The sequence below is a fragment of the Corvus kubaryi genome, unplaced genomic scaffold, assembly GCF_017639235.1.
Source record: "Corvus kubaryi isolate FWS band 111438036 unplaced genomic scaffold, C.kubaryi_AGA036_p1.0 37133, whole genome shotgun sequence".
NCBI classification, from domain to species: domain Eukaryota; kingdom Metazoa; phylum Chordata; class Aves; order Passeriformes; family Corvidae; genus Corvus; species Corvus kubaryi.
In genome coordinates, this window is record NW_024581034.1 from 6,818 (window position 1) to 29,266 (window position 22,449).

Sequence of the window (22,449 nt, forward strand, 5' to 3'; positions counted from 1 at the left end):
TCCTGCTCCCTTAGTGTCTCGGTTTTGAAAGACAGGTGTCTGCTAAGGAAGGCAGAGGCCCCCTTGAAGTGGCAGATATAACCCCTTTTCCCTCCAAGTTATTATATTTTGAAATCAAGAGCCTTTAGGCGAAGATGTGGGAAATAGGAATAACAGTTCTTTACTATATATATATATATGTATATAACCAGTCAAACAAAACAACAACAACTATGGCAGTAACAGCAATCACAAACCCAGTCCCAGCCTTCTCGGCTGTCAGGCTATTTCCCCTCGGGTGCAGTTCCGCTCGCAGCCGGCAGGGGCGCTGGCGGCTCCCGGTGAGCAGGGCAGGTGCGATGGTTCCCCCGCGGCTGCAGGGGGCGCTCCGGAGCGAGCTCGGGAAACCCGCGGCTCTGGTGCCCTGGGATCCCGGGAAGGGATGGAACAAAGGCTTCACAAACCCCTGGGCAGCTGATCCCGGGCTCTCAGGAACAGCAGGCTGAAACAGCAGGCTAGAACGGCGGCTGGAACGGCAGGGACGGACGCAAATCCCGGGTGGCAGGCGAGATGTATCCAGATGGGAGAACCCCACGGACGCCCAGGCAGGCAAGGCGAGCAGGGCTACAGCGTAGCGAAAGCTCGAAGCAGCAGTGGGGCAGGGCAGCCACAGCCCGGTCTCCAGCAGGGCAGGGAAAGCGGCTTTTGGGGTCCCGGCGTTGCTTCCAGCAGAAAGAAAGAACGGCCAAAAAGAAAGAAGCAGCAGCTCCTTTCTCTGCAGCTTCTCTCTCCGGACGCTCAGAGCGAACTGACCCCACACCCAGGTGTAGACAAAGGAGTAGCCAGGCCCGCCCCACTCCCCTTTTTGTCTTTCTTAAGTACAGCTATTTGTCCCCTAGCAACATGCATATGGGAGAAAATTCCTTTAACAGGAAAAAAACTAAGACTAAACCAAAACCCCAACACTTAGGAATTTACATGTCTTGAACAGGAATGTAGTTTCTTTCACATAATCCGAGGTGGAACTTTAAACAGTATTTTAAAGAAAAACCACTTGCCTAGGGAGGCTGTGGACTCCACGCCTCTGAAAGTGTTCAAGGCCAGGTTGAACGGGGCTTGGAGCAACCTAGGATAGTGGAAGGTGTCCTTGGCCATGAGATGATCTTTAAGATCCCTTCGAACCAAAACCATCCCATGATTCTAATTCCTTTTCAAACAGCCGTTTTGTCTGTCTGGCTGAATTTTTCTTTGCTGTTGGCAGTTCCTGGCACCTTGGCTCGCGTCCCGAGGGGACAATGTCCAACGTGCAGGTGGCTGTGGTGACGGGGTCCAACAAAGGGATTGGCTTGGCCATCGTGCGGGCCCTGTGCAAGCAATTCCCGGGGGATGTGTACGTGACATCCCGGGATCCCGGCCGTGGCCAGGCTGCCGTGGCACAGCTCCAGCAGGAGGGGCTGCGGCCGCTCTTCCACCAGCTGGATATCGATGACCTGCAGAGCATCCGAGCGCTCCGGGACTTCCTGAAGGAGAAGTATGGAGGGCTCAATGTGCTGGTGAACAACGCAGGCATCGCTTTCAAAGGTAGGAAGTGCTCTGCTGGGATAGTCCTGTGTTCTGCCAAGCTGTGGGGAGAGGGCAGTGGGTGCAGCCAACACTTCTGTGCCAGTGCTGTGCTGCATTTTCGCTTGGGCAAGCTTCCCATCTTAAGTATGATGTGAGAACAGTGTGCCAGGGGAGGTTCAGGTTGGACATCAGGAAGAATCTCTTCCTGGAAAGGGTGGTCAGGCCTTGACAGGGGCTGCCCAGGGAGGTTTGGAGTGCCCGTCCCTGGAGGTGTCCGAGGAAGGCCTGGATGTGGCATTTTGGGCTGGGGACAAAGTGGGTGTCAGGCACAGCTGGGACCTGATGAGCTGGGAGGGCTTTTCCAGCCATAATGATTCCGTGATTCTGTAAACATGCTTCCCTGGTGGGTTGTGTTTGTACCACATGGAAATATTGAGGCACACAGGGCAGGTGAGCTGGGTTGGATTAATTGTCTCAGTGCCCAGGAGTTTCACCAGGGCCATGGGAGCCCATCACCATCGGGAATATCAGCCCTGTGCCTCAGGGATCCGTGTTTTCTCTCTTCTCCACCCCCATGCTTTGGTCTTTGCATTATCTGCTCAGGGACTCCAGCTGATAAAAAAGAACTTTTGTCCCACGGTGGCTTTTGTCATCTCGAACTTTCTCAGGCCATTCAGTCACCTCTAAACCAGTTCACCCAAATCCTGCTGTGCTGAGCAAGAATTTAACCCTTTCACCTTCCAGTGGGCAGAAAGGCTGGGAAAGTGAGAAAGACACAGCAGTTTCAAGGTGGAAGGATGCATTTCTGTTATGTGTATGAAATCCAGAATCATGTTAGCTCCAGACAGAGTCTGGCTGATGGTTCTGTGGAGGGCATTGTGCCCCTGTGCCCCTGTGCTCAGGTGAGAGCCCACCTGCAGAGCTGCCCCAGCCCTGGGACCAGCACAGGGAGGACGTGGAGCTGCTGGAGAGAGGCCAGAGGAGGCACCAGGATGAGCAGAGGGATGGAGCAGCTCTGCTGGGAGGAAAGGCTGCGAGAGCTGGCATTGTTCAGCCTGGAGAGGAGAAGCTTTGGGCTGAGCTCAGTGTGGCCTTCCAAGAGGCAATGGCTTCACACTGAAAGAGAGAAGGGAACTTCTCATGGAGTGGGAATGCAGTGATGTTCTGAAGCTCAGTCACTTTTTTGCCTGTTACTTTTTAGGGAAATTGCTTGTGTTCAAGATCAGCTTAATAGGGGGCAACTCTTAACAGAATTGTCTGAGCTTCAGGGTGTGCTCAGCAAAGATTCCAGCAGCAGTCACAGTATCACTTCCAGGTGTTTAGCCTAGAGGTTCCTCAAGCTGACAACAACTGAGTCAGCAGCAGGGCACACAATTTAGAATGTGATAAAGGATCCTCTCGTAACTGTTGCTGTTTAAGAATTTGCTGTGATGCTTCTCTCGTAGTTTTGTTTTAATTCTTGCTTCCCAGATTGGTGTTTCTACCCAAGCTTGCTTCTTGCCTCATCAAATTTCTGCTGCCATCCCAGAATTTATGCTTTCCTTTCTTTGTTGTAGCATTGTGAGCTATTGCAGTCTGTCCCAAGACTTGCCATTTGGCAAATCCCAAGATTTGCCATTAAGTTTTGTTATTTTGGTTTTGTGCTGCACTTATCCAGCAAAGAGCTTAATCCAACAAAACCCATTCCTGTATGAAATGGTGGTGGAGCTGTGATTGTCTTCTGGATAACCCTCTCTGGGAAGAGTTGTCTAATAAAGCTCCTCAAATCAAGTGTAGATGTTACAATATATCCTGTTAGACACATGAGTGGCGTTTGAAGGTGGGGAAGCTCTCTCCCACAAGGAAGGGAGGGTGTGGAAGCCAGAGTTTGGACTTCTGTAGGTTTTTGGTTCTCCTACTGCCATAACCCCGGCCATGGGTCATGATCTGGCTTCAGGTGTGAGATTTAAATGCAAGTAAATGATTTGCAAGTGAGCATGAGTCATTAAACTGTGTTTTGCAATAAAAACCACATCAAATAATAACCTGTTACTATTTCTCTTTTGAATTATCATGGGTTTGGAGACAAGTGAACACCTGCCCAGTCCGGGCAGGTGGCTCCATCCCTGCCCAGACGGAGCCTGGAGCAATGCTGGGACTTCAACTCTTGGTTCCCCCTCCAAGTACAGGTGCTGAGCCCACAGCAATCCCTCCCCACTTGTGGTGGTGCCCAGCTGCCACTTCTGTGTGATGAAATCATCCCCTTCCAGAGCAGTTCCATGGTTTCCTTCCACTCACCTCAGCGAGCTCCTTTTCCTGGCTCCAATTCCCACATTTCACTTGTGATCTGTCACCTCAGGGGTGATTTGTGACACAAGTGCGGCTCACGTTTGGGGATGGTTGGGGATTTCTGTTAGTTTGGTCAGACTGCACCACATCCTGCCTCTGCCTTCTTTGTAGAAGCTTTTCTTATATATTTTGATTCATCATATGCCTGTTTTCTAATTATTAAAAATGCCAACTAAGGTAGACTTTTGGGCTTTGGTAACTTCTATTCAAACAGTATTACAATTCTGATTTTTGTTATTTTTTCCCATTCCTCCCACCTCTTATGACCAGTACATGACACAACTCCATTTGCTGTCCAAGCTGAGGTTACACTGAAGACAAACTTTTTTGGAACCAGGAATGTTTGCACAGAATTGTTACCTCTTATGAAGCCTTATGGTAAGTGAAACAAAGCAAGTAAAGAAATAGTTTTGAGGGAATTTTGGCCCTTTTAAATGGGAAATTCTGTCCAGTCTCAGGCACTGCACCAGTGTTTTGGAGTTTGATGTGGTGCTGTGATGTGTTTGCTGCTATAAATAAAATATGTCTCTCCTAACATTTAAATACATCGAGGTTTTCAAGAAAAAAAAAAGTCAAGTAGATGAAAAACAAGTTGTTAGTTCCCAGGGAAGAAGGAAAAAACAAAGTAAATGAATTTTGGGGAGAGAAGAAACGGTGCCAACATTGCAGTCTAGTCCTCTTGTACTAAAGTGAAGGATGACTGTGTTAATAAAGTCATTAACAGAAAGAATTAATTTCTGTGGTTTTTAAAATTAAATCCCCAACTTCACCACCAGAATGGCTGTGAAGTTGCGGGAAAGAGGGGAAACAGTGCAGCCTAATTTTGGAGATGACGAGTGATTTACTGATTCAGCTGACTTGTACCTCTTGCTGAAGTGCTGGGAGATAAATCCTTAAATTTGTGAATCTCTAGGTATTGTTCCTACTGTGAGTGTACCTACAGATTGTGAGGTTGTTTCCTGGGGGTTTAGCTGAAACTTTTGCAGATTCACACCTTAAATTACCCTCTGTAATGGAGTTTATTAGAAAGAAGAACATTGACTTAACTCTGATCTTACAGGAGCTCTGCAAAACAACCCACCAAATTATTTTACAGGTATTCACCTGAGGAGTGAATCCAGAACTGTGGAGCAGCCCCACTTCAGTGCTGGGCTTAAAATGTGTGAAAATAATCAGTTTTTATTCTCTTTTCAGGTCGAGTGGTGAATGTCTCCAGCATGGTGAGCAGCTCAGCCCTGGGAGGCTGCAGCCAAGAGCTGCAGCAGAAATTCCGCAGTGACACCATCACTGAGGAGGAGTTGGTGCAGCTCATGACCAAATTTGTAGAAGACACTAAGAAAAGTGTCCATGAGAAAGAGGGTTGGCCAAACACTGCCTATGGGGTGTCCAAAATTGGGGTCACGGTCTTGTCCAGGATCCAAGCCCGGTTGTTAAACGAGGAAAGGAAAGGTGACCACATCCTGCTCAATGCCTGCTGCCCTGGCTGGGTGAGGACAGACATGGCAGGTCCCAAAGCCACCAAATCCCCAGATGAGGGGGCTGAGACCCCCGTTTATTTGGCCCTTTTGCCTTCCAATGCTGATGCTCCTCATGGCCAGTTTGTGAGTAACAAAACTGTCAGACCCTGGTGAGCTCAGGAAGGTGGGGGTGGAAAGGTGCCTGACATTGTTTTCCTGATTTCACTCCTAATTCCATCATTGCCAGCCCTTTCCCCACTCCCCCTGGGATGGATCTCAGACATGGAGCTGGGATGAGGAAACAGGTGCCTTATCTCTCATCACAGTAGATCTTTCCAGGATCCAGAGCTGCTGTTTGAGGCTGCACAGGGTTTCCTAAAGAGGATGGGGTTGTTTTAGAGCTCCTGTGATCTGTCTGTGGGGGAGACTCAAGACCAGAATCACAGTTGTGCAGACATTCCTTACTATCAGAACTAAATGGAACTAGGTGAAAATAAAAAATAGCACTGATCCACCATTTATAGCCAAACATAATCAGTTGGTTTTATTAATATATCAATAAATAATTTCTGATTTATATTCATCCAAGTGGCTTATTCTGGTAGTAAAAACTTAGAAAGTTTGAAAATATATTTTCATTTTTTGCAGCTAAGTTTGTGGCTGGAATTTGTGATGTCTGCACTGGATACAGAGAGAATAAACTACAGACCTGACACAACAAAGTGTTCCTCAGTTCCTTTATTGCACAGCCAATTTCCTTAATAAATTCTGGATTAAGTGCTTTCCACATAGCAGGAGTAAGAACTGTAAGTGGTGTGGAGAGCTCTGCATTTGCTTTAAATGCTGCTTATGGCCTTTCACGTGCTCAGAGTTGAAAAATTACCTCTTCTGAGGCTGAAGGAGCTGGAAACAATTGTGCATAAAGCTGTTGTTAGTAATGACAAATCAATAATGGGCTTGTTAATTGTTAATCAGGAGTCAGGGAGGCGATGCCAGAGAGCCTCACCTGACTGGGTTTGACATTAGCCTCCCCCAGAATAGGTTGGATTGGGAAGCCTTAGAATGGAAATAAACATTGGAAATTAATATTGTGTGGGGTTATTAATTGCTTATCAGCACAGAACAAAGGGTGGTTATAAGTTGTTTTTTTAAGCATACAGGAGCATTGTTTTTGTGAAGAATTACCTCATCAGTCATGCCCCAGAGCTCCTTGAAGGGAAGGCCAAAAGTTCTCATGGTGATCTATTCTCTGGGAAGAAAAAAACTCAGAGGCCTTGGGTTTAGAGGAAAAATTATAGAATCTGTGTAAAGTTTTGGCTGCTACAATGTAACTCAACCCTCCTGATGTGCCACAGAAAAAAAAAAACAGTCTGTGTGTGCCCTCCCGGTTGTGCTACTGGGATCTCAGCAAAACACAACGTGGCTCTTGGATTTCGTCAGAGCTTTAAGAGACTTAATCCAGCAGTGGGGAATCCTGCCTAATTCTTCTTCCCTCAAATGCAGCCTGAGTCACTGAGCTTCAGAAGCTGTGTGTCCATCTGCTTGGCATCTCCAAACATTCCAAACACACGTTGTTTCATGCAAGGACCAGAGTGGAAGAGTCCTTGACCACAGCCAGGTAATATCCAGTGCTAAATACAAATTAGTTTTTAAGTATCCCCTGTGATCTGTAAAGCTCCAGCTTAAGTCTAACTCAGGATCTGCTTTGTTGGTTTGGGTTTTGTTTTAGTGTGAGCCAAATTCTAGGTTTAGGATCTGCTTTGTTGGTTTGGGTTTTGTTTTAGCGTGAGCCAAATTCTCGGTTTGCAAGTTTTACAAAAGGTGTTAAATTCATCCTGGAGAGTTTTGTTGAGCTGTAAAACTTCTCTTAGAATGCAGCCTGGAGAAGAGAAGGCTCAGGGGGTGACCTCAGAGCAGCTTTTTAGTGTCTAAAGGGGCTACAGGGGAACTGGAGAGGGACTTCCCATAGGGACATGGGGTCAGAACAAGGGGGAATGGCCTGAATTGGAAAGAGAGCAGGTTTTGATTGGATATTGGGAAGAAATTCTTTATGTGAGGGTGGTGAGGCCCTGGCACAGGTTGCCTAGAGAGGTTATAGACTCCCTATCCCTGGCAGGATGGACAGGGCTTGGAACAGCCTGGGACAGTGGAAGGTGTCCCTGCCCATGGCAGGGGTGGCACTGGGTGATCTTTAAGGTCCCTTCCATCCCAAACCATTCTGTGACGGTTCTGTGCATTTCAAATTCTTAAATTAAGCTCTTTGTTAAACCAACTTCCTCTGTGTCAGGGTGAGGAAGCAAAGTGGGAGGTGGTGGCTGGAGAGTCACTGTCATCTCTCATGGAGGTGTTGATGAGAAACAACTTCCCGTGGGATGAGCAGAAGGAAGGACAGGGGACAAATGTTTTCCCCACCTTTGCAGCTGTGGTGTGCGACTCGGGGAAGGAGAAGCAGCTGTTGGAGGTGGGAACAAGAGGCAGAACATACTGGTCAGGAAGGAGCGTGTCCAGGAGGAGCTGCACCCATTCCCTGCTGCCCCTAGAAGAGGGAATGTGCCCTGGGAAGAGAGCTGGGACAGGGCAGAGTGCCAGGGGAGGGCTGTTTGCTGGCAGCAGGCTCAAGCCAGACTGTGCCAGGCTGGGGCTCTGCACAGGGCATGCATTGTTCAACACAAATTTATCAATTATTTATTTCCTTTCTCTTTTTTTAACTGCCTTCCCGCTTCTCTCCCAGCTCTGTTGTGTGGGAATTGTTTTGTTGCTCTCAGATTTTGGCAAACTTGCTGAGTGTCAAGTTTAAGGGTTAGAAAAGGATGAAATAATAATGAAATAATCACGGTCCACACAAAACTTTTACACGTGGTTTACTGGTCTTCTTTTCATGGCACGTCACTACCATTGAAGGAGAATCATGGAATCACAGAATATTTGGGTTGGAAGGGACCTTAAAGATCATCCAGTCCCAGCCCCTGAGAAAATAACTGGAAACCATCCTAAGTAACACACCGTACTTTAGGACATAAATGTCATGTCTTAAGGAAATCACCAAAAAATCCAAGTTCTTTGCTCAGTCAGGCACATGCTCAGAAGCTCTGACTTGCATTTCCAAGAATAATTCTAAAATTTAGGAATTGAACCTTGAATTGGTGCGGCTTAGAAAGATATTCCTAAAATCTAGTTAGGAAGGGGAAAGGCAGGTATCAAGAAAAGAAACCAGCATACTGATGTAACAGTTAATGCACTTATTGTACTTAATGTAATGTAACTTAATATTTAATGCGTTACTTAATACTTAATGTAACTTATCGGCGGTCCTTGCTGAAACAGTATCCATCCAAATCTGAACAGTTTCTCTTCTTTCACCTTGAACAACTAAATAAATGCATTTCCCTTGATTTTTTTTTCCCCAGCTGCTTTGAACAACCACGATTTTCTGCCTGCATGTTAAAAAAAAAAAAAAAAAAGAGAAGAGGAAGAGGGAAGAGGGAAGAAAAAAAAGGGGAAGGGTAAAAGGGAGGGAAGAGGGGAAGAGAAGGGATAGCAAAGGGGAAAAAAAAGGGAAGGGCAAGAAAACCCGAGGTTAAATAATATGTTTCCACAGTGTATGAATCCTTTTCGGGCACGATCCTGCATTTTACTTCCCACGGGTATTTTGATTTTGTTTGTTTTGTTTGTTCCTTTGTTTTGCTGTCAGAGAACTAAAAATCCTCCAGCACAATCACTTTCTGCCAAGCCTTTTGTAGCGAACAGATGGCTCCTTACATCGAACTCGAGCCCTCTAGAAATTCGACATCCGACCTCTCGTAAAAACCATAAAAATTTCCCAAAAACGCCTCTTTCCTAAATCCAGCTGGACCAGAAACGAAGCTGGAAGCGCTGACTCTCCTTTACCTGCAGGGCAGGTCCCGGCGGGGCGGGGACAGCTGATGTTGTCCTTATTTCCAGACCACCGGCGGGAGAAGGGAGCGGCTCGGCCGCGATGCCAATGCTCCGGTGCTTCCCGGGGCTCTCCTGGTGCATCCCGGGACTCTCCCGGTGCATCCCGGGGCTCTCCCGGTGCATCCCGGGGCTCTCCCAGCGCCGAGCGGCCGCGGGGGGAGCGCGGAGCCGCCGCCCCGCCAGCGCCGCCAGGGGGCGCTCAGAGCCCCGGCCTGCCCGCCGGGCTGTACCATCTCCCCGCACGGTGGGGGGGGGTCGAGGCAGGTGACGCGCTAGGAGCTTTGGCGCTCCGCGGCACGACAGCGGGTGACACCTGGAGAAGGGTGACAGCGACAGCGCCTGACAAGGACAGCGGGTGACAACGGCGGCGGCCTCGGCTCACAGGGAAAGCTGGAGCCGTCCTGCGGCGGGCGATGCCTCGGCGCTCCCCGCGCGGCGCTCGGTGGTGCGGCCGCACTGCGGCCCTGGCGGCGCGGGCGGGGGCGGGGGCGGTGTTCCTCAGGGCCGGCGTTCCTCAGGGCCGGCGTTCCTCAGGGCCGGCTCTCCGCAGCCACTGCGGGAGCCGCTCCCGCCCCGCCGCGGCCCGGGCTGCCTCACGTCGCCGCCGGCGCCCCGGGAGCTGCGGGGGCCTTGCGCAGGTACGGGGTGGCGGGGAGGGCACGGCAGGGGAGCTGGCTGAGGGGGCAGCGCTGTCCGCCCGTTCAGCTGCCCCAGGACAGAATCGCAGGATCCCGGAATGGCTGGGGTTGGAAGGAGATCACCCGCTCCACCCCCTGCCAAGGCGCGGTCACCTGGAGCAGGTGACACAGGAGGTGTCCAGGTGCGTTTGGAATGTCTCCAGACGGGGAGATCCACAGCATTGCCAGGGAATGGGCACGGCCCCGAGGCTGCCAGAGCTCCAGGAGCGTTTGCACACCGTGCCAGGGATGCCCAGGCTGGGATTGTTGGGGTGTCCGTGCAGGAACAGGAGCTGGACTGGATGATCCTGACGGATGTTCCCCAACTCAGCATATTCCATGGTTCTCCTGGGCAGCTGTTCCAGTGCTCCGCCACCTCCATGGAAAGAAGCTCTTCCTCGTGTTGAAGTGGAATGTCTTGTTTTAATTTATGGCGATTGCTCCTCGTCCTGACCACTGAAAAGAGCCTGGCGCCATCAGTGCTGGAAGTCGACGGATAATCATTTACATCGGGATTTACTAAGGAAGTTTGTGACCTGGGATTTGGGATACGTGCCTAAAGGTCACTGACAGGGGACCTTTGTTTGGCTTTTAAAGAATTTTTTATTATTATTTATTTTCCTGCCTTTGTGTCCAAGCACAAACCCGATCTATTGGCCTTATTTAGATTATTGGATTTTATCAAACCTTGCTCACATCTGGCAGCTGAGGGGAAGGAACGTCAATCCACACTAAATCATTACTTCCATCCCTGCTCTTCTGGGTGAAAAGCAACTATTTACCTGTCTTTTCACTGCAAAAATCCAAATTAAATATCCTGAGACCTGATGTGTCCTGTCAGCAAACCGGCTCCCTGATTCTAAGTGATCCAGACAAATCTCTTCTTCATGGAAGTGGCAGCAGCCCTGGCTTGGCAGAGAGCTGCTGGAATAACTTCCCAGCTCCTGCTTTGTTCTCAGGAGTATGAAGCAATCCCATGGTTAAGATCCTTAGATGAGATGAGGGAAACAGGGTTCCATTTCTTGCCCAGTGTTTGTATCAGATTACTCTTAAGTTTTGCTGACAGTATCTTGCAGCTTTTCCACTTTGTTGGGTTTTATGGGAGGATTGACTTTCTCTTTTTTTAAAATCCTTGTTGGAACAAGAAGAGCTGGATCTCAGATAAATGTTATTCTCTGATTTCACTGTCTCTGCTGGGAGAAGCACTGCAAACATCCTGATAAAAACAAAATTAAATCCTCTCTGTAGCCAAACAAACCAACCCAACCAACCCAATCTGGCCCTGATGACACTGTGTGATAATTTTATTTTTCCATGGAGGTGGATCCAGGTTGGCTGGCACAGAGTGGTTTTATTGGCAATGCCTGAATCCTGCTCACGGGACTGCAAAGGTGGCTTAAACCTTTCTCTTTTTTGAATTCACCCAGCATTTTGGGAGAGTTTCCTCCCCAAACCCTTCTACTGATGGAGTTACAGTTGTTTATTACAAAATATTTAAAGTTGTAAAGGATATGGAGGATGGCTTGGGTTTATTTTTGTGTCCTAACAGCAGGAGACTGAATGCAGATGTCTTTCAGAAATGTAAAATATTTTGTCACAGAGCTGTGATTTCTTTTCTGCATCAGTGATGCAGCAGGGATTGACCTAAACCTAAATCTAAGCATATTTAAAATATCCTAGATAAATATTTTTATGTCTTCTAACAGAAGTGGTGTCAGAGGTAACAAAGGAGACAAGGAAGGGTTTTTAAGCAGGGAAAATCCCACCATGCTTGTTTCCCATTGTTCTAAACCAGGTGTATGTTGGATTTTCAACCTAAATGCCTTGCAAAACACAGGAAAATCAGGTCAGAACAGCTTATTTTTAAATATAAAAATATACAGATCCTTTTTGTTGAAATGCAGGAAGATTATAATGCATGGCTTGGCATTTTGGCACAACACCTCGGACTTGTACTTGAGCATCTGCCGCTGCCAAGTTGAGATCAGAGCTCTGAGAGCTCCTTCTGCTGTGGGCTGAGAGCCCTTTAGCAGCATTCCTCTGGAAAGCAGGATTTTGATTGGGAGTATTTCCCATTCCATGCTCCAGGTAGCCTTGCAAAGCCCAGGTGATGAGCTATGAGAGCCATTCCCAGCTCCCCAGCTCCTTGTCAGCGCTTGGAGTGGGACTTTGGAGTCCTTCCCTTTGTTACTGTGTGACATCCACGTGCATGGGAGGGAACAACACGTTCCAGAAATAGGAAAAAGTGACTGCAAAGCTTTTGGAAGAGCAGTGCGGAGTTACACTCATGGCCAGGGAATTATTTTTAACTTCGTGTTGAAATTTTGGTCTGCTGACCTGTTTATTGTGCTCTGTCAGTGCTTCTGCATATTTATCGTTACCTCAAGTGTGCCAGAACTGAAATTTGGGTGATTTTTGTAACTCTTTGCCTGTTTTAGTTTACCAGGAGGTTCCACCTTGCTATGAGAACCCAAGATGGATCCAGAAGAGCAGGATTTACTTGGGGATTACAGATACAGGAATTACTCTTCAGCAATTGAGAAAGCTTTGAGGAACTTTGAATCATCCAGTGAATGGGCAGATCTGATCTCTTCCCTTGGCAAACTCAATAAGGTACAGTGTGAAGGGAGTATTTTGTTATTTGTTTGTGAGATTTGTATTGTTATGAACTTTTCTGTTGCTTCCAGCTCTTGGAAAAATTGAAAATTCACTCAAGAAAAATAATGGAAGGAGCTAAGTCAGTATTTTTTATATAAATGTGAGAAATTCTGGTGAAAGCAGCAGAGCTTTCCTGCAAATGGTATTTGCTGTCTTTATGCTGCTAAATTAGTTTAATTTTTGCATCAAAATGCTGCTACTTATTCTAGAGCAGCTAAAAAGCTTTTCTAGAAAACAGGAGGTGACCAGTTTTAGAATATTTTCTGAGTCAAAGCTTGTATTTAAAGGTCACATTTACTTGACTGTGCCCTCCCCTTAGATTTGGGGAAATTTGGTGGTGTCTTTTGTATGACCATGGAGAGAGACAGACAGAAAGAAATACTGGTTTGGAACAGGAGCTCCACATTTTTGCTTTCACTGTTTCATCCTGATTGCTGTTGAGTCAAGAGCCAGAGACCTTCAAAATGCTTTTCTCAAAAGGGAGAATAGGAAATAATTAGAGTGAGAGGTGGCTTTGATCTTTTCTCTTGATCTAGATGAACACACTGAACTGGTGAGCACCTACCTGAGACTCTTACTGAGGTGCAGAATTGCCAAAAGATGTGGCAGCAGAGGAGAAGCCAAGGGAAAAGCTTTCAGCTGATCCAGCAGTCCATCTGCTGTGGGATTTTATGGATTTAATCTTTTTAGGAGCTTAAGAATTGGTGGAGCAAATCATCCCCAGTGTTCATCCCTGTCTGTTATCTGAAAATCAGGATGGTGTGGCAGGGGAAGGTGTTGCCAAAAGGAAGACTGGGAAAGAAGATGTCACTAACTGTTCCCTGAACTCCTGGGATTACTTGGTCTCCTACAGCCTCAAACAGAAATATTATTGTTGAGTTTTATCAGGGTTGGAGTTTCTGACAGAAAAGCCTCTTTTTTCCTGTAGTCAGTGGGGGAGGTGGATGAGCAGGAGGGAAGAGATCAGCAGGATCTCAGTGAGAAAATTGCTTTTACACACTGCATGTGGTTATATTAAAGATCCTGGGGGTCACTTGTGTGCAGGGAAAACTGACATTAATCACACATGAAACTGCTGAGAAAGGGAAGGACAAAACACAAGAAATCAAGAAGTTCCAAAGCTCTTTCCCAGAGCAGTGTGAAATCTGTTCTTGCCTCTATGGGTGTAATATTTTCTGAGGCTTTTTCTCCTGCAGGCACTATTGAGACACACAAACACTCTCTTATTTCCACAAAGCTCAGTGGCATCACCCTCCAGGTAATCCAAAGTCTGGAGCAAGCAAGACAGGCTCTTACTCCTTAAAAATGAGGTAAAAAAATGGAGGTTGGTGAAGAGAAACAACTCTGCTACTTCTCTGTTGTTATTTGATGATCTTAAAATCTCTTCCAACCATGATGGTTCTACTCAGGATAAACTGGAGGTTGTTTTTCAGTTTCTTTGTTGCTTCCACAGCTCTAAATAACATTTCGTGGAGACTTGTAGAACCAGGGAAGCAACATCTGAATGCTCAGCCAGAAGGGTCAGTTGGCAGATCTGGAGAGATTTTATTTCATCATTTAAGGGAGATGAGCTTTATCTGACTTGACACGACTTCAGCACAGACAGCTTCACCTTGAATTGCTTTTAGACAGGCAGAGGAATAAAAAAATAAAACTATTTTTTTGTTTTGTGACTCATCTCTTCCTTAAAGTAGGTCAGATGAGCATTATCCTAAAATTGTGTGTGTTCCTCATGGGTTTTATGGGGAGCCTGAGGTGAGTTACTGCAGTTTTACCCATGGTTTTGGCTGATTTTTGGGTTTCTGAGGTCAGGTGAGATGAATCTCCCCTTCACAGTTAAAGAACTGCAGGCACCAGGTGTGAGCATGAGGGAATTGGCAGAATTGGCTCGTTTATTTTGCACCCCAAGTTGATAAGGGAAAGATCTTGGGGGGTTATTTTGAATAATGTGGCTGTAATATAACATTATGGGAAATGAGAAACAGTGGAAAGTAATATTTATAATAAGAATATAATGAGCAGATGCACACAGGCGGATGAAACAGGCAGTCAATATGGGCACCAATGTTTTAAGGAAGCTTTCAGCTTCATTTTCAGTGAGAAATCACTTTCATACTTTGATCAAAAAGCTGCTGGGCTGGAGAAATGTGGCCTTCTAAACTTAGAAACAGGTGGTGGTTCAGTGTAGGTGGGTTTGACAATGAAACTGGTGCTTTTAACGTTGTTTTTATATCCACAATGCCTGTCACTCTATTCAGAGTATAAACACATAGCAAATGCATATAAAATGTTCATGTAGTGGGAACTTCAGGCAATTAAGAGGCTAAAAATATGATGAATTTAGGAAAATCCATATTTTTAATCCTGATTATAAACAGAAATTTTCCATAAATTTCAACTCTCTGTGTAGGTAAGTAGTAGATAAGTGGCACAATTTGCAAAATGAACAACTAAGGAGTAGAAAATATTGGATTCTGCATCCTGGTTTTGTAAAGAAATTAGGAAAGGGGGGATTTTTAAAAACTCTGAAATTTGTGGTGGGCAGGCCCTGGCACAGGGTGCCCAGAGCAGCTGGGGCTGCCCCTGGATCCCTGGCAGTGCCCAAGGGCAGCTTGGATGGGGCTTGGAACAACCTGGAATAGTGAAAGGTGTCCCTGCCATGGCAAAGGTTGGAACAAAATGATCTTGAAGGTCCCTTCCAACCCAATCCAATCTGTAATTTTAGTAGTATTTGCTCTGAAAACAGCACTTTCAAACTGTTTTTATCCTTGGACATAACACAGCTCTGTAAATCCAAGTTTTAATCTTTACTTTGCAATTTCAAAGTAAATTTTTAAAAAATCAAACTGCTAACAGAAAATAAATCGGTGACTTTTTAGTTCTGAAGACTTTTCTTGCCTCAGGAACTTTGAGGTGAACCTGATCTCACCCAAATCCTTGTTCTGTTTGGAGGGAAAGGCAAAACAAGCCCCAAAACTCATTGCAGCTGCACATTCATTGTTGGAACAGCAGCACTCAGTGTCACAATCCGTCTGTAATTGAGGGAGAGAAGAGGAGGATTCTTCTCAAGCAGGGATTTAATGAGTGCAGCCATTAATTAAGCACTTGCTTCATATGAAAACTCAGACATCCAGGGCTTTAAACCAGCTGCTGGCTCAGCTTCAGACTTCTGCTGAAGACAAACTTTATTTCTCTTTTTGAGAAGTTCCTTTATTTTTTCCCCAAACCCAATGGACAAATTCAAGGTGCAGGATTAGGGATATTTTAAACACCTCTTTCCCCCCTTTTTAAATAGAACTCCAGCTCCAACCACCTTTAAAATTAATTCTATTCATGGTATTTCTATGGAAGCTGGGACTCTGTTTGCAATTTTTTTTTTACTTGGAAAATGAATCAGTGGAAAATGGAATCACAGGTTCTCCTTCTGCCCCTCTCCTCACAACCACTGTTGTTTAAACAAGAATTATGGTATCTCCTAGTTGAAGTTAAGCTTAGAAATTGATGCTACCTGTTCCTGGAATTCTAGTAATGGAAATAAAAATATTTGCTTGATTTGCACAGGGGTTTTATCATTTTTTTAAACAGGTTTCTAGTGCAGAAGGAATTAAACCAGGAACTGAGGAAATGCAAATATTGCTCTGTGTGCGTGGTTTAATTTTAAGGCACAGGTGCAAAAAATAGCAAGTTTTCCCTTTTTAGACAATTCTGTGCTTTTTATAGCCCAACTTCACAGAAATTCTGAGCATCCTTATGTGCTAGTGTTGCAAACAATGGTGTGGGATGGGATCTCAGGTTTATTCACCTCTCACAGCCAAAGCTGTCATTTCAGCACTCCTGGATCCTGCTTCTGTGTTCTTTTTTTCACTTGTGGAAGCTCAGGATATTTAAAAATCCACCTTCTCGACTTTGCCTGTCAGCTCAAGGGGACTATTTAGCATTTAGAAACCTGTCTATTATCGTGTCACTCTTATTTCAGTGAACACTTTGAGATCCCTCTGCTAATTCGTGCCTTTCAAGCCTTTTGAAATCCTTGGATCTCTGCAGTTCTGGGGAAGCTGGGAAGAACCTGGACCTTTCAGCAAAGCAGCAGCCAGGGGCTGCTGGGAGGGCTCTTGGGGCAACCACAGCCTTCTAAAATGTTGGAGTGTGGTTTAAAATCCCTGAATCTGCTGGGAGATCAGGGATAACTGGGAATTTTTAACACAATGGGATCTTGGGCAGGAATTGTTCCCTGGCAGGGTGGGCAGGCCCTGGCACAGGGTGCCCAGAGCAGCTGGGGCTGCCCCTGGATCCCTGGCAGTGCCCAAGGCCAGGCTGGACATTGGGGCTTGGAGCAGCCTGGGACAGTGGGAGGTGTCCCTGCCCATCCCTGGCTGATCTTTAATGTCCCTTCCAAACCATTCAGTGATTCTAAATATTCTGCTTATCTATCCCTGATGTCTGGGGGAGGGAGTTCTTATTTTCTTCAAATCCGTAGGAAAGCTGGAGCCAAACCAGCCATTTGCTGAGATGCCATTATTTCTGTAGTGGATCTGATTCTCTGTGTGATAAACAGTGAATGTTTCCATTTTCTGCCTGGCTGATATTTCAATTCAAACTGTTGGAATATTAAGATGGTATTTGTTCAGGCTGAACACCGAGAGGGAAAATATTTACCACTGGCCTTTTTTTTTTAGATTAACTCCTTTTAGATCTGTAAATATACAGAGAGGGTGTGGGCAAACATATGCCAAACAATATAAATAGAAAGTTTCAAAGTCCAGCTTTCCAGAAATCTTCGAAGTTCTTACAGGTATTAAGGATTTTAATGTTGAAATAATATTCCTCGTGTAACACACAGGGAAATGTCTCAAATGTAAAAGGTATAAAAAGGGTAACTGCACAAATATAACCTGGTTTAGCTAAATATGTGCAATATTACTCTATTGTTGGATTCTGGTTTTTATTACCCATTAAAATGCAGCTCTGCCCATCCTGGGGGAGGGAAGGAAGGAAACGAAGTGGCTCTGAGTGACATCTGTGTGTCTGCTGGGATGGGGTGACATTTCTGTTTGCTGTTGTTATAAACTCTCAACCTTTTCTCTTCTTGAATAAATTTACTGCCAGCTGCTCTTATTAAAAGGTGATGGATTTTATCTCCTCCCCTTCCTGCTGAGAAGTGTTCAGGGTTAAGTGACCTGGTCTGAGTTTATTCCAGGAAGGGTTATTCCACTTCCTGCTGCTTTTCCAAGCAGGATAGAAGAACCTCAAGTTAAAAATGATTACATAGGATAAGGCCATGATTTAACTTTAGGGAGAGATAAGAATTTGCCTGATCCTGAAAACCTCCCAAATGTCCACGTGCTCTGGAACATCTGCTTGTGTTTGCAGACCGATCAAAGCCTGAAGTGCCCTTGACTTGCAACTTTTCTTTTTAATTGTCTCTGACTTGAAGAGAAAACTTACTTATTTCCCTGCTGAAATGCTCTGCTGGCTCAAGGAAAGGAGGAACCTTTCCCAAGAAGAGAGGCACAGTTTTTCCTAAAACCTGGCCCAGCAGCAAAACTTACTTAAGTATTTCCTGTCCTAAAGATCATTTACTTGTACATCAATGCAGTGAGTTATTCAACTTAGTGAATGCAGCCACACAGAATTCCAGATCAGAGGGTTTTGTCCCATTTCATCGTGTCTGCTTTGGTTGGAAGGTTTGTTATTTTTGTTTCAGATATTAGGAAAATTTCTTCCCTGTGAGGGAGGGGACACCCTGGCACAGGGTGCCCAGGGAGGTTGTGGGGTCCTCATCCCTGGAAGTGTCCAAGGCCAGGTTGGACAGGGCTTGGAGCAACCTGGGATAGTGGAACAAGATGATCTTGAATGTCCCTTCCAACCCAAACCATTCCATGATTCCACTCATTAAATGAGAATTTATGAGGAAAGATAAATCTGTAATTCTTTCTTTATTCCTTAAAAGCTGAGATTCTCTTCTTGTCACTTCCCTACTTCCCCTGGAGGTAGGATAAGGATACCCTGTCCCAGTCCTGTTCTTTGACTTCCTTTTCCCTCCTCTCAGCAGAGTCAAACCAGGCTTTTCTAAATTTTCCATGGCTGATTCTATATAAAAAATCAAATGCAGAATTGTGCTGTTTCAGTGTAACAAAATGCAGTTAGGAGTTAAAACTCTTCTCAACATTCCTCTCAACCTCTAACTTTCAGTCATTATATATTTTGTATTTCACATTCTAACTATTTATTCTCTCCTTTCTCCCCCAGGCTCTGCAGAGTAACCTGAAGTATTCTCTGCTGCCCAGAAAACTGATCATCAGTAAAAGATTATCCCAGTGCTTGCACCCAGCCCTGCCCAGTGGGGTGCACTTAAAGGCTTTAGAAACCTATGAAATAATCTTCAAAATCATTGGCACAAAATGGCTGGCCAAGGATTTATTCTTGTACAGGTAATTTACATTTTTTTCTAAGGCATAAAATGGCTTGCCAAGGATTTATTCTTGTACAAGTAATTTAAATTTTGTTTTCTAAGGCATAACCATCTCAATCTATTTTAATCAACTCATTTTTTTTTGTCTTTCTTTTGGATTCAAAGCTCTGGTTTGTTCCCTCTGCTGGCAAATGCAGCAATGTCAGTGAGACCTGTTCTCCTTGGGTTGTATGAGAAATATTTTCTCCCTCTCCAAAAGTCTCTCCTGCCTGGACTCCAGGCTTTTGTAATTGGGCTGCTGCCTGGCTTGGAAGAAGGATCAGAAATTTATGACAGGTAAGATTAATTATTCCATAATAATTGAAGCAATATGCAGTATTTTGATTTTGTAGGGAATTCTTGAGACATTTCTGTCAGATTTCTGTAGATAAAAGAGCTTCTAAAGGGGGATGAATTGTGGGACATGGGAAGATGTTGAAGTAGAAAAACTCTTTCCCCTCTGTTGTCATCCCAGGAGGAGAAGAGAAGAGGAAAAGGAGGGTTAAAAATAGATGTGCTGAGAGAAAAGAATAAAAACTATTCCTTCAAGCTCCTCTGAACTCCTAAATAATTCACCTGACTCCCCAAACCACTGCTCTGGAGATAAATTCTATTTGAATACTTTAACATGAGAGAGCAGCTGAATTCTTTCCAATATTTCTATGTAACTTGACAAAAATATGGAGCAGGGAGTTGATGGGAACTGCAGATGAACTTCCAAGATCTGACCTCTGGTTTTATACCTTTCTTCCCCATTTCTGATGGCATCATTTTCCTCTTTGCCTTGAGCAAACAGAATCACATGGTACTGACCACATATTTCATAAATCTTGTGAAGTATTTGTGCTAAAATTCATTTAATGGGAGGTTTTTTGGTGAAATACAAATTTCCATGAGGAAGTTTTTCTTTTGTTTACTCATTGCAATGGTTCTGGTGCAAGAATATCATGACAGAAGATGTGTTAGGTTAATTTTCAATTCTTTTTCATGAGAGGCTCTCCACTGAGTGTTTTCAGAACCTTCAATACTGCAGACTAAAATTAATCCATCTCCTGCTGATCCTGAAAGGGAACAAAGTGCTGAGGTTGTGCTTCAGCCTAGACACCATTTCCTGCTTAAAATATTCCTGAGTTTGTGCACTCACACACAGAAAATGGAAAAGGAAAACTGGTTTGAGGGATTTTTTTATAAGGAAATGGAAAAGAACATCACACTGGGAGGATGCTTCCTCTTCTGAGCTGGGCTTTTTCTTCTTTTCTCCATTTGCATTCCTCTCGTGAGGTTTTAATTCCTCCTTTATGGTAAAATACCAAAGTATTCCAGAGCAGGGAATGTGCCTCCAGTCACAGGACTTCCAGTGGGATGGCCTGGAATTCATTTCAGGGTGTCCTGTGTGCAAGGTGTTTTATCTCATGGAATCATGGAATGGTTTGGGTTGGAAGGGACCTTAAAGCTCATCCAAATTATCCTATTCCAATCCCTTGCAAGGCCAGGGACACCTTCCACTATCCCAGGTTGCTCCAAGTCCTATCCAGCTTGGCCTTGGACACTTCCAGGGACCCAGGGGATTTCACATCTCTTGTTTTTCTTCATCCAATGTTTTAAAAATTAACCCTGTTGTTTTGAAAATAGAAATTTTTAGGATAACTTCCAGCTCCCAGACTTATAAAATTTGCTTTCAGACTTCAGCATCTGCTTAAATTCCTTCCAATTTAGTATTTCACACCTCTGCCCATAAACCTTTTGCAGTCAGAGGTACTGCAGTTGTTTGGTCAGAGCTAAATATTTGCAGATATTTCCTGAAGAAGTTTCCAGTGTATGAACAGAAACTTTGTTTTAGTGACAAAGAATTGAGTGGGTTTGATTGTTTTTGTCCAATGAGATTTATCCATCATCACCTGGTCTAGGGAAAGCTTCCCTGCCCATGGCAGGGGGTGGAACAAGGTGGTTTTTAAGGTCCCTTCCAACCCAAACCATCCTGAGATTCAAAGAAATCATCTCAACTCTATATAATTACATTCCTGTGGTACAGAATCAGCTAACAAAGGGGTTTTCTCTCCTGTGGGCTGTGTCTGTGTACAGAACAGATGCTCTGCTGGTGAAGCTGTCCCTGCTGATGGGCCAGGAGGTGTTTTATGGGGCCCTGTGGGGCAGCGTCCTGGGCAGCCCCTCCATCAGGCTCCCTGCTTCCCTCTTCGTTGTCAGCCACATCAACAGAGAACTCTCTGGCAAACAGCAGAAGTTCATGCTTGGCACTGATTATAAACTCACAGTAAGTTCATTTTCCACTCCATAATCCCAGCAGATTGGGTTTTCTCTGGATTAAATTAGGATACTATGCAGTTAACAGTTTTTGTATAAGAGAGGCTGAAAGGTGCATGATATGAAATTGCTTCCTACATTTAATTTGAAGAGCAGCTTTTCTGGTTACAGTGTTTAATGTGCAGCTCCCAAAGTGTTTGCTGTTCTGAAATTTAGTGTCTTTTTAGTTTTGCACTAAAATGGAAATCTTCTGTAGGGAGTAATTCATGTTGAGTGATGGAATAAGTGTAAGATTAATTAGAGTACTTTAATATCTGCATTTTGGGAGGTTTTACATCTTGTAACTCTGGGACATTCTGTATTGTTACAAACCCAATATTAACAATTCTTTTAATGGCCACAAAAGTTTGTTTTAACTCATTTTGGGTGCAGGAGTTAAACTGTAATTTTCCTCTTATTTAAACAAAATATTGTTCATAGGTAGCCAGATTTTCTTCCTTTCCTTCCTGTGATTATTTGATGGTCATTCCAATGTTGTGTTTTCCTTTTACAGATAAAGTCTTTGTGTGTGTCAGTGCTGGATTCCAATGTCCTTGTGCAGAGGAACACTCTGGAAGCAATCCTCTTCTTTTTCCCATTTTACACAGCTCTGGTAAGGGATTTATTTTGGGATTGTCCCATGGAAGGTGTGTTCTGTGCAAGCAGCCCAGCTCCTCACCTCTGTTATTGCCAAAATTTGAATTTTGAACCTTCAAAATCAATGAATTTTGTGGTTTCTTGTGCCCCATCAGTTCTAGGAGTGGAGGAGACTCTGCTGATTCTCAAAGTCTTTACAGCTTCCAAGGCTGAAGATGTGATTTCACAGGGGCTTTTGGGGGATATTTGGGATGTGCTTGAAGTATTCAGTCATGTGGAAAAAATACGGAGTTTATTCAAGTAGGATTTTAGAATTTGGAATTGTCCACATTAAGTTATTTCTGGTAAAGACCAGGGTAGAAAATATTACTTAAAACAAAAGTTGTTCCATTGTTTCCTCACTTACCTGTGGGACAGGCAGTGTTTTGGATGGAGGAAGGATTTTTAAGTCTTAAGAGAAGCTTTGGGCTGAGCTCAGTGTGGCCTTGCAGGGCCTGAAGGA

At 44.8% G+C, this 22,449-nt stretch overlaps 2 protein-coding genes across 2 annotated transcripts in view; both read left to right on the forward strand.

Moving 5' to 3' along the window:
• The first annotated feature begins 1,274 nt into the window (after positions 1-1,274).
• On the forward strand, positions 1,275-6,049 carry LOC121661302 (carbonyl reductase [NADPH] 1-like). The gene is made up of 3 exons (XM_042021300.1): positions 1,275-1,560; positions 4,141-4,248; positions 5,065-6,049. Exons 1-3 carry the CDS (start codon positions 1,275-1,277, stop codon positions 5,499-5,501), a joined length of 831 nt encoding a protein of 276 aa, XP_041877234.1. The 3' UTR covers positions 5,502-6,049.
• A 3,685-nt stretch (positions 6,050-9,734) lies between these two features.
• Positions 9,735-22,449, forward strand: part of DOP1B (DOP1 leucine zipper like protein B) — a 41,467-nt gene continuing 28,752 nt past the window's right edge. Inside the window, exons 1-6 of the mRNA XM_042021296.1 lie at positions 9,735-9,901; positions 12,379-12,553; positions 18,848-19,029; positions 19,176-19,346; positions 21,132-21,321; positions 21,865-22,006. Of these exons, the coding sequence (XP_041877230.1) occupies positions 12,416-12,553; positions 18,848-19,029; positions 19,176-19,346; positions 21,132-21,321; positions 21,865-22,006 (823 nt within the window). The 5' untranslated portion in view covers positions 9,735-9,901; positions 12,379-12,415. The remainder of the gene's footprint in view (positions 9,902-12,378; positions 12,554-18,847; positions 19,030-19,175; positions 19,347-21,131; positions 21,322-21,864; positions 22,007-22,449) is intronic.

Excerpts from the sequence above, each read along its gene's own strand:
- LOC121661302 (XM_042021300.1), top strand. The coding sequence starts at position 1,275 with ATGTCCAACGTGCAGGTGGCTGTGGTGACGGGGTCCAACAAAGGGATT. Across the intron at positions 1,561-4,140 it reads CGCAGGCATCGCTTTCAAAG|TACATGACACAACTCCATTT; the intron begins GTAGGAAGTGCT and ends TCTTATGACCAG. Across the intron at positions 4,249-5,064 it reads ACCTCTTATGAAGCCTTATG|GTCGAGTGGTGAATGTCTCC; the intron begins GTAAGTGAAACA and ends TTCTCTTTTCAG.